Below are 11,865 nucleotides of genomic sequence, written 5' to 3' on the forward strand. Positions count from 1 at the left end.
TGAGGGACATCCTGATAAGGTTTTAAATTCTGGACCAACTTTCATCATCAAAAAAAAAACCCAACAATTTTGTGCTAAAGAGGAGCTTGATATATAGAACTGATATCTGTGTATCTAAAAAAAAAAAAATGCATGTAGTCTAAAAGTGAAACAATTCTAATATTAAAAAGAAAGAGTTATGAGCTTTTAAGAGCTTTTAACTATGAATCAATATTAACAATCAGTGTTCATTGAGGCCAAAACCAACAGGTTTGTGCAGACCAAATTAACAGAATACATTCATTTAACATCCAAACATCCCATATCTCTCTTTTCCCACATAACCTTCCTTCTCCACATAACCTTCCCTTACCACCTCACCCGACGTACGCAAAAACAAAATGTGCAGTTCTAAATGTACAACATACATATGTACATACATACACAATCAAGACACAGTCAAACAAGGGAATGTTTCTAAATGAAGTATGAGGAGTAACAGTGATTTATAATAAAATTTGCTTTACATTGTAGTTTCAATTTGGTCTGTAGTTTTGAGCATGGCACATTTTAGACAGCTTATGCGCTTCATTAAGACGAAGAAAGAAAAAAAAAAACTAAATTGAAACATACAGAAATTAAAAACAGGCAGTATTCTGACATGATTCATTGTTAGATGCAAGGTGTACAATAAAGATAACTATGGTTATAAATACTAAATAAATGTACCAAAGATCAAAGTCATGCACCATTTGTTTAATCAAACAACGCAGTGAATACATGAATGTCAGTTTAGAGATAGACAAGGCCATTTCATGTTCATATTTCAAGTACAGTAATTACATGTAGTTTGGCATGTCGAGTCATGTAACTTGAATTTCCCAATTTCATACATTTGCTTCCTAACTAACAAACACAAAACAGAATGAAATAGCAAAAAAGACATCGCCAATTTCAGACTTTATAAAATATTTCCATAGTTGTAATGAGGAAACCTTAAAAGTTGATTGGAAAATAATAATAATAATAATAATATTAATAATAATAATAATAATAATAATAAATTCCAAAAACCCATTGGATTGAAACTCCACTGAAAGAGCACTGAATTTGCCCACAAGGCCTAAGTGCAAATTTTACAGGTTTGGTCAATTAAAAACCTTTGATTTCTTGAGGGTCTATGTCACCACAAAAAATATATATTGATTAACAAATGGGACGTTTTAAACATTTCACAGACATACAAAGGCACTACATGCAAGAAAAGCAAAACTTTATAGGTGACCTACTTCATCAGTTTAATTGCTGAAGAGAATTTGCACTAACATTTTGATATTGTAATTAATGACCCCAGGCTGTGTCTGAGGTCACTCTTCCAAAATTATTTAAATGATCTGTATCTCATACAGGTATGTTATATTAGTGCTAGTTTCATGAATGGATGCCTTTAAGATGTACCCAGTTCCAATATAATGCAAGAGCTTGTCTTTAAAATGAATAGAACCTTCATAGTGTTGTGCAAAAATATAAGAGAATTATATAATTTCATTATATAAAATTATGAATTCTTTATTTTTAATTGGACTTTTAAGAGCTTATCTGTATGTACCTGTAAGAAAGTAAATTCTCTTTTACCTTTACTGGTTGTGCAGTATGATGTGCAGATGAACTGATTGAATCAACACAAAAAAAAAAATACAGAAAAGTGCCTTTTACATCTACACAGACATTAAATGTGTGTGCTGTAAAACTAAAACTTTTTCCTACAATGATTCTCATCCTTGCATGATTGAAACAACCACCAAACAAAAAGAACATCTGGAGTATGCTTGCCATGAGATGAACATCCAACACGGTGCTGCTTGCATTTGCAGAGCATGAGTATAAAGTGCTTTTAAATAACTAAAATATTAAATATCTGGGTTTTTTTTTTTTTGTGGTTTTTTTTTTTTTTTTTAGCCAAACGTGTGGCTGCTTGTAGCATCTGGAGAGGAGCTCATTTGAGTTCTGGTTTCAGTAACGTTCACAAGAGAGAATTCTGGAAAGTCCGCTCCTCCATGACTTCTTATGCTGACCTGTCCATTGGAAACACTAAATTGTGAAGACAGTCCAGATCGTGAGGTCTGGAATTGGGATCGGAAGTTCTGGTCAAAAGTGGCAATCTGAAAAGTTTGACTGATGCCCTGAGCGTCTGTCTTTTTGGGGGACACCTGCTCCAGAAAGTCCTCAGTTGGTGACACTGAGGAGGGGTTGGTTTCGTCGCCCGAAAATGAAAATGAGTGTTGGGAATCTACTAAAAGACCAAAGTGTGGTTTATCCAGTCTCAGGGGAGAATTCATACCCGACCTAAACCGACTCGGAGAACCAAACTGTTTGTCTGTAGAAAATAAGGACTGCCCACCAAGACTTGCACCATCATTCACAAACGCTAAGCTCTGGCTGTTCAGGTAGCTGTCATTCTGACTGGTCCTCTCCAACGCTTGCTGGAGAAACTTTGAATATTCTTGCAGAAGACTAGCCTTCTCCGCAGTGGGTGCTTGGGAACTAGTGCCCAATGCCTCACTAGGGCTACCCTCTGAAACATCAGATGAATTGATCGAGATGCTGGAAGTCACTTCTGTGTCTGCTACACTGAAGTTGATCTCAGGCTGTCCATTGATCTTAGTGGAATAGTGATCTAGGAGCGACTGCAGAACCTCATCAGGGAACACATTCTTCTCGTGGCTCGCCTTAATCTCCACATTCAGGGTCTGAGTCTCGGACAGAATTGTGGCAGGGACAGTCTCATCTATGACAGTGGCCACGGTTGCCTGAGTAACTGAGGGCTGTGTGGAGATGCTGTTCACATTCAGGGTGTATTCCCGACTGTTATTAATCGTGGTCGCAGAGAGGTAGCGCTTCTTTTTGAGAAACTGCATGGCGTCATCATAGTTTGTGCTGCTGCCAGCTGGCTTTGTGGGCCCCACCTGAAGCGGATCGACAGTCTCCAAGTCAGGGCTTGGCCCTACATCCAAGAGGCCCTTGTTATCAACAATTTCAAATGTATATCTTGTGACTTTTCCCTCTTCGTATGATGACAGTGGTGACAAAGGCTGTGAATGTTCTAAAGGCTGCTGCTTAACATTCTTTTGGCTAGCAATCTTTTTCAGCACTATCTCTGGAGGTGTGATCTCATCAGAAGATGCCTCACCAGCAGTAAGTTCCCTGCTACCTGGAGAAGAATCTGGGAGTTCAACAGAATATTCTGTGACTATATACTCATCCTTTACCTTGGTGGCAACATCATATAGGGGAAAACATTCATTTTTACCAAGTCTGTACTCTTCCTTTTTCTCATCACCCTCCCCAACTTTGTCTGTGACAGAAGTGTTTCGGACTGAGGTACTGTTCTTATCGGTGGACTTCTGCCGCTTTTTCTTAGGTAGAGTGCTCTCCTTGGGTGGGTTGGAGAATGCAAGTGCGTCTGTGCTGCGCAGAAGGCCATCTTTGGCACCTGCTTTTTGGATCTTTCTCTCCTTGTTCTCATGGCACATCCTTCTATGCTTCAGGACTCTATCAGTCCTGGAGAAATACTGAGGAGAGACATTTTTTTAAGATAAAGGTACCACAAATAGACAATTGTAGCACAAAAATAAACTAAACATTAAGAACTACTTCTGGTATAAAAAAATAAAAAATAAAAATATATGTACTCTCTTGAAAAAGGCACCAGGGTTTGTTTAAAACTGTATATTTCAAAGCACCAATAATGAACAATATGGAAATGTGAGAATTGTATTATTCTTACCTGGTGACAGTAATCACACTGATAGGGCTTCTCGCCACTGTGTGTCCTCTTGTGTCTCTCCATATGATATTTCTGAATGAATCTCATTCCACACTCATCACATCGGAATGGCTTTTCTCCTACAGGTTCGAAACGTTAAAACATTTAGTAAATAAAGCATTCTACTATATCCATCAAATCAACACCACATCGTGTATTTCAAAATGAAATATCTACATTAAACACACATAAATATGTCTCTAATTATACAAATTGCTGTATAGAGCTTGCGGTACAGAGACACACTGACCTGTGTGAATTTTCTCATGTCTCTGTAGGAGGTACTTCTGAATGAAACGCATGTCGCACTGACTGCACTGAAAAGGCTTTTCCCCTGAAAAGGATTTTTAAAAGATAATCAAATAGGGCAAAGGAAGAAAAAAAAGAAGAAAAAAAAAGCACTGAATAGGTGTACAAGTGTTACCTGTATGGATAAAGACGTGTCTCTGTAGATGGTAATTTGTTCGAAAAGCAGCGTTGCAGTGCTCACAGATGTGAGATTTCGGGTTCTGGTGTCCCAGTGAGCCATCTTCATTAATAGTAAGAATCTAACCGATTAGACAAGCATTTAATTCAAAGTTTACGCTCCTACATTTGGACAACACACGACTATAAGCGTGACACCGTATATAGACAATGCGTAGCTACCTTCGCAGGAGACCGCTGTTTCCTCTTCTTCTTTTTGTGACATTCTGTGAGATCCTGCTCCTGTTTCTTGTCCTTTTTATTGAGAATTAGTGGGTCCGACAGCTTCAGTTCCTGTTTAATATTTACCTTACAAGGATGTATCAAAAATGTAAATACACGTAATAGAAAAGCAAAAATGTGATAGTTCCCAGGAACAATGCAAATAAAAACAAGACCAAAATACTCACTGAATTTCTATGTAGTACAACACAAAGGTTAATTATGTGTAATAAAACAAACAACAACTGGAAATATAAAGTTAAATTGCTTTAACACACTGACATCCCCAAGTTTGACTGATGTACATTCTTATATGTCATGTAGAGTGAACTCACAGGCATGTGTAGAGTGTACGCTGGCTTGTGAGAAAGCCGTTCAGAGAACTTTTGTTCTCCCACTGCATAGTTCTTCACAGTCTCCTCCTGAACAATAAGTTCGTCGTGTGAAATGAGGTTGTGTGAGGTCAACGTCCCACCAGCCAGATCTTCCTCGTCATCTTCCTCGACATCGTCATCAGCAAGCAAGGGTTGATTGGCCAAGCTCTTTTCTCCAAGAGATATATCCAAGCTTCCTCCTCGTTTGTCCATCCCAGAGGTTACTAAGGTTTGCACCGAGTGGTGGACATTCACAGTGCCACATCGAATCAGGATCCCATCCAACTTGTCATCGATGTTCATCTTTCTGAGTTGCTTTGTTGCGGCTGCGTGGCTCCAGTAAAACAGTTGACTGGCATCGGCCTGTGCTGGAATTCTGGACAACCGGATACTAGTCCTCCGCTAACCCGGGTGAAGATTGAGAGATAAACAAAGATCATGTTCAAGCATGTAGCGTGACGGTGTTTGGTGAATTTCCTCAGTCACTAATAAATCTATTTATTCATAAATAGAGATAAAAATCGACAAACGTATGAAGCAGTTCGAGGATTCAAATTGGGATGAGACACAATATTAGAGTAATACTGTTTCAATACATGCATTTCCTAGATCTAATGTAGACAATCATCCAAATTTAGATTCTAATTGTTTATTATCAGAGCTAGACAGCTTATTATAGGGGTCATATCATGGAGGAAGGTCCCTGCTTGGCCAGCAAACGAACGGTTGCACGCAGGCCTTGGAAACTATGCATCAAGACAAAACTCAATAATAAAGCGCACTAGTTTTGATAAACAGTGACCTTGTGGAAGTCGGGGAACAAGTTGTACTGTTAGAAAGACACGAGCTAAGCTGCACTTAACGTTCAGTGAGCCGATAATGAAAGTCTTGCTGTGTTACACAGGTATGGAAATGCTGTGCAGCTGGTGGAGCACAGGAGAAATGGCCAACGAGCTAACCATAGAGCTCTTTTCTGGATTATAGGTGGAATAATATCTGCATAACCGATAGATCTATATCTATCTTTCCTGTAGAGCTGAAGCAGGTTTCAATATAAATCTAAAGTCCTTAAAAAAAAACACTAAAACGTCGCTGTCAAAACGGCCTTAGAAATGTCACGAAGGCGCCTGAGCTATAAATCAACACCGGACATGAGCTAGTTCGCTCTCGGGCTAGCAATGTGAACTGGGGTTTATTTCAGGCCTGGGAATCAGAACAGTCACCGGCTTGCTGGTTTTATCCAAATAACCCACAAGCTGCACTTTACTGGCTAACATTGCTAACACGGCGACAACTTGTTTTTTGTTTGTTTGTTTGTATGTTTGTTTGTTTTTACAGAAAACTAGCCCTCGCAATCACAAGTACTCACCCGCCCGGTTCTGCTGGTGCTTTCCAATAGAATTGGTCTTTATTTTCCCAGCGCCAGGAGCCGGAGACCATCAGCAAAAACAATACAAAATACAAATAAATAAATCACAATCTCCGTATAAAAGTTTGGCGTTGCAGCTGTGCTGATTGATTAGCAACTGGCTAACAGGACAAGCGATTCCACGGCTGCATGCCGAATCGCTCTCGGTTGCTCCTCAAGCGCACTACTGAGGTCGTGAAAAGGCTGGTTGATGTAGTGCACTTGCGAAGGAAAAGTGACGCGGATTGACACACGACCCAGCTCTTTTGCACTCTATATTTAGTTGCACTGCGTTGTGAGAAGCTTATGATGGCTAGTACAGGGTCATGTTTTAAGTAGTCCAATGGCATTCGATTTAGGGAATATATGTGCAGTTTGGTCACTTATTTAAACCCAGATTAAAGGTGGAATAATCACAATTAAGCTTGGTATTTACTCATCTCAAATGTCATACATTGCTGGTCCCTTGTGAAAATATAGTGACTGGGTTCAGGTCTATGAAGATCTCTTGAACATAGCTTTCTTTCCAGTGTCCTTACAAGCCTTCTTCATCTAGATATAATCTGTTTCTCTGTATAAAAGATACCGTACTTTAGTGTGCCGTACTGTACAAACAAGCAACATCTAACAGAATTTTGCAATAGCTTCCATGGGTATTTGTCATCAGGGCATTTATGAAAGACTTTACAGCTGTAGTGCATCTATAATCATACAAAAGGTTCAACTTGGAAAAAAAAAAAGAAAAAAAAAAAGCTATTTCTTTTGCCAGACTTCCACAATTCAGGACAAATTTTCCATATTTTTTTTATCCACTGCAATTCCATAGCCTCAGTACCCAACAGACGCCCAAGACACCTGCATTTTCCAGCCTTTTGTGATTCTTTACCAAATTGTTTCATAAAATTGGAGTCACCCCATTGTATACAATGTCTTTGGATGCATTAGAATTAAATGTTTCCTTCACTTGAACTAGGAGAGCCAAACCTGTTCCAGCATGATGATGCATCTGTGCCCAAAGCTAGCTTCATGAAGATATCAGTATCTTGCTATACTGATACCATTGCTAATGAGTGAATGGAAATGGGAATTGGGATCTTCCGATGAGAGTGGAGGTTATTATCAGCAAATGGGATGGAATGGGATGTTCAAAATATATTAATCTAATGTCAGGTGTCTACAAACTTAAAAAAAAATATAATGCATCTCGGATACAACACAATATTTAATGCACAATAAATGTTGATGGGAAAAAAAGTATAAAAAATAAAAAATAACTTGCATATTGATATTTTAGAAATTGCTAAAGGATAGCTATGGCTCAACAATTCCAAAAGTTGAGGACTGCAAGTACAGTTTCCATTCAGAACTATAGGAGTATTCCTATTTGCTTGAATACAAACAATAAACTTTCACCTCATGACTATGACCTCTTGTGGGTAGCTTAAAAAATCTTTCTGCTATGTCACGCCCTTTCACCTTCCTTACGTGTCAGCCCAAGTGATTTGAGTTACAAAAATGTTTGCAAAAAATAGACGTGTCAACTTCAAATTGAGGATGACAAGCGTTGATGTTGTTCCCTATTGAACAATTGTTCTTGTACTTTAAAGAGAACAGCCCAGAGCACCTGCATTAAAGCATATTTGTATTATTATTTCCCTTAGCTGAAATCTTTCCTGATGATGACTCCTCGTCTTCTTAAAGTTGCAGAAGTTTCGGCAATACTGGGGGAAAAAAAAGTAAAGGTCATGTATGTAACCATGGCTGGACAACCGGTGCTCCACTTTGTAACAGACACATTTCTTTTAGTTTCCCTTTATTACATTCCTGACTGCCTGAGCAGCATGTTGCAAGGCCTGCCAGGACTGTTTGACCTGCATTAAAGCATACTTGTATTCTTATTTCCCTTAACCATTGGGTTAATCTCTTAATATTTCCTCGGAATTCTGCACATAGCCTGTTCTAACAACTCTTGCGCTGACTTCTTTCCTGCTGATGACTTCTCTTCATCTCAAAAACTGTAAAAGCACTTGGGGCTGAACAACAAACCTTTCTGTTCCTGTTACAACAACACAGCAAGTAAGCAGGCACATTTCTATTAAAGCAGCTATGAAACAATCACTGCTTTTCACTTCACTCCCTGATGCAATTACACAGCATCAGAGGAAAAAAATAATTGTCAGAGGTACTTGCTGAAGACACACCAGTCAACAACATTTAGCTAATGGTCAATGTCCACTGTCCTTACCATGCCCTGACTACAACCTAGCAAAACAAATAGATCAGCAAAGAAGAGTACCATGACAGCCATGGTAGCTCAGTGGTTAAAGTGTTAAAGGCCTTTAACTCGTAACTGGTTAGTTGAGGTATATATGGGAAAATTGTCTTTTGCTCTGGACATGGGCATCTGGCATAAATGTAAATGTGTAAATGTAGAACACCCTGCCCTAAAATACAAAAAGACTTCATTTATTAGCTCATTAAAACCATTTCCTCACCTCATCAGCAAAACAGTAATGGGGAAAATGGTTAAGTGCAATGGTGGACGAAGTAGACAAAGCATGTAAGCACGAGTAAAAGAACGTCTTGGATCTGGTTCCTTCTCAAGGTTTTTTCCTTTAGAAATCTCAGGGGGTTTTTCCTTGCCACCGGCTTGCTCATTGTGGATCAACTTACACTTATAAATAATAATAATCTTATTAATTTTTTATTACCACATTATCTAATAAACAACTAAACATTTAACAAATATACAAAACTAAATTTATTGAATTAAAAGTAGAGATATACTAAATAAAACATTACTCCAAATGCTCCCTTTAAATTTTCACTTGAGTAAAAGTGCAAAAGTTTTTGCCTTCAAATGTACTTAATTATCCAAGTACTATATTTATTATGGCTATAAAATCTTATCATTTTTATCACAAGACTCTTATTTAGTTCATGTGAAAAGACTCTAATGTTACTCTTAGCACACTGATTAATATCTAATAAATTATCATGATCCCAAAACCTTCTTTTTTAACTTAAAAAAAAAAAATCACACAATGGCAAGTTTGAGTCAGGAGCTTTATCCATCATTTATTCCTTACAAAATCTTCTGCTTGCTGTTGAGCTGATGCTGAACTGTATGTTCGTACTAAGTAGATGCCGCCAACCGGCAATGGCAGTTCTAGCTTGAATGATGCCCTGGGTGAACCCCAGTGTCAGTGAACTGTTTGACAGTGATTCGTTTCAGCTTTGAAAAGCTGCTCTCTGCCTCAGCTACCATCACTGGATGAGTAAGACATATTCTCAGAGCAGTCCACAAATTTATATACATTTCTGAGAGCTCCATTTTATGTATAAATATCACACTAAATGCATTTATTGCACAATTACATACACGTCATTGTGCACAATTTATCTAAAGAACTAAGAACCAAACTTGGCTAATTGATCCATAAGATACATACATATTACATGTCTTTTAAATTTGCTCTTTAAGCTGAACTTGAGATTCCAGTTACTGAACTCAGTTCAGGACCTATTCAGTACAATCACACAAAACCTTTATGACATCACCCCCAATTAAAGGTAACAAAATCAATAAGTGCTAAATTATAAAGTTATAAATTTTAAAGTTAAAATAAATATTATTTCTCTATGCGTAACAGGCAGCATATCATAACCTAATTAAATGCAGTAGTCTATACTATCCTCATAACAAGAGATGAGAGATAGAGCTGCATACACACCTTTATCTTTTGCACATTTTCCTCTACTTCTTTTCTCTTTTTCTGAATTGGGCTCCTGAGGATTTGATCCCTTTTTTTTTGTCATCCATAATTTTTATTTAGATTCAGCTCTCCTTCCTGACGTGACGTCACTCCAGGTTTGGTCAGTTCTCCCACTGGAAATCCCTGAAGGCTGAGGTGATGTCACCCAATCCCGACCAGGTTCATTCAACATGACATGATCTAATAGTTGACGTGACCATGCAAATTAGCGCTGTTTTTTGGTGTTTGTTGGCTTGCTGCGTGCTTGACCTGTTTATTTTTTTATCCACTCATAAATAAAAAGGAACGACTTGGATTTAGAGAAAGCGTACGACAGGGTGAGAGAGACGAGTTGTGGTATTGTATGAAGAAGTCAGGTGTGTCAGAGGAGTATGTGAGGGTGGTGCAGGACATGTATGACAGCATGTATGTATGTGACAGCAGTGAAGTGTGCAGTAGGAACGACAGACTGGTTCAAGGTAGAGGTTGGTCTGCATCAAGGATCGGATCTGAGCCCTTTCCTGTTTGCAGTGGAGAGGAACAGTTTGAGGTCACTCACAGTAAGAGGTCAAAGAGGAGTCTTCATGGCCTATGATCACCGTGTTGTGGTTTGTGAGAATAGGGAGCAGATTGAGAAGAGCCTGTAGAGGTGGAGGTACGGGCTGGAGAGAGGGGGAATGAAAGTCAGTGGGAGTAAGACAGAGTACATGTGTGTGAATGAGAGGGAAGGCAGTGGAGTGGTGCAGTGGTTGCAGGGAAAAGAGGTGGTGAAGGTGGAGGAGTTCAGGTACCTGGTGGTAAGAGTGCAAAGTAATGGATGTGTGTTATAGATGAGAAGAAAAAAGTGCAGGCAGGGTGGAGTGGGTGGAGAAGAGTGGCAGGAGTGATTTGTAATAGAAGGGTATCTGCAAGAGTGAAAGGGGAAGTGTATAGGACTGTGCTGAGACCTGCGATGTTGTATGGTTTAGAGACAGTGCCATTGACTAAAAGACAGGAGGTGGAGCTGGAGGTAGCAGAGCTGAAGATGTTGAGGTTTACGTCGGGAGTGATGAGGATGGACAGGATTAAAACATTTCTTTTTAGAGGGACAGCGCATGTAGAACGTTTTGGAGACAAAGGGAGAGAGGTGAGATTAAGATGGTTTGGACATGTGCAGAGGAGTGACATGGGGCATATCGGTAGAAGAATGCTGAGGAGGGAGCCACCACGTAAGAGAAAAAGAGGAACACCAAGGAGGAGGTTTATGGAAGTGGTGAGGTAGAGGTTTGAAAGACTGATAATTCGCTGTGGCGACCCCTAACGGGAGCCAAAATAAGAAGAAATAAAAACGACTAATTTTTACGAAATGTAGTTGAGTAAAAAGTTATATTTTACCTAACTAAACTACCCAAATAAACTAACCAATTACTTACGTATGATGTAGAAAGGACCTTTCTTACGCTGATCTCGGTCATGGCACACAAATTGACACCTTTATTTGTTTGTATTTCGCTCGGACACAAGCGTATGGGAATACTCCATGTGCAAAAGGGAATTAATAAGTTCTTAGTAATCAGAATGTAAGGATCTGTATTTCGATTGCATCTTTTACCATTTTTTGATTTCTTTCCATTTCCTTATTTTCTCGTTGAAAACTGTTATATACAAGAAAAGCCCACAAGAGGGCAACATTTATTCAATCCTTTCCTCTTTTGAATAGGCACAAATATACCTAATGTACTAATACCTTCTATAATTAATACTATAAAAATTGATTAATTTGCTTTGCATGTATGCTTTACATACAAATTCAATGCAAACATTTCAAAATTATCAATAAAAGGTTACAACAATGTC

At 38.7% G+C, this 11,865-nt stretch overlaps 1 protein-coding gene across 2 annotated transcripts; it reads right to left on the reverse strand.

The window, feature by feature from the left end:
- Nucleotides 1-714: 714 nt before the first annotated feature.
- znf148 (zinc finger protein 148) lies at nt 715-6,526 on the reverse strand. 2 transcript variants are annotated; one of them, XM_083537510.1, is made up of 8 exons: nt 6,236-6,526; nt 4,828-5,268; nt 4,454-4,579; nt 4,230-4,353; nt 4,056-4,139; nt 3,767-3,885; nt 3,290-3,551; nt 715-3,202 (listed from the first exon to the last, which is right to left on the reverse strand). In XM_083537510.1, exons 2-8 carry the CDS (start codon nt 5,167-5,169, stop codon nt 1,935-1,937), a joined length of 2,325 nt encoding a protein of 774 aa, XP_083393636.1. In that variant the 5' UTR covers nt 5,170-5,268; nt 6,236-6,526; the 3' UTR covers nt 715-1,934. The 2 variants fall into 2 exon arrangements, with proteins under 2 accessions (XP_083393636.1, XP_083393635.1); XM_083537509.1 differs by having other exon boundaries at nt 715-3,551; nt 6,236-6,464.
- Between the last annotated feature and the right edge of the window lie 5,339 nt (nt 6,527-11,865).

The sequence above is a fragment of the Silurus aristotelis genome (genome assembly GCF_946808225.1).
Source record: "Silurus aristotelis genome assembly, chromosome: 3".
Lineage (NCBI taxonomy): Eukaryota > Metazoa > Chordata > Actinopteri > Siluriformes > Siluridae > Silurus > Silurus aristotelis.

Coding starts and splice junctions, on each gene's coding strand:
- znf148 (XM_083537509.1), bottom strand. CDS start 5,169: ATGAACATCGATGACAAGTTGGATGGGATCCTGATTCGATGTGGCACT. Junction 4,354..4,453: donor AACAGCGGTCTCCTGCGAAG/GTAGCTACGCAT, acceptor CTAATCGGTTAG/ATTCTTACTATTAATGAAGA. Junction 3,552..3,766: donor AGTGTGATTACTGTCACCAG/GTAAGAATAATA, acceptor GTCTCTCCTCAG/TATTTCTCCAGGACTGATAG.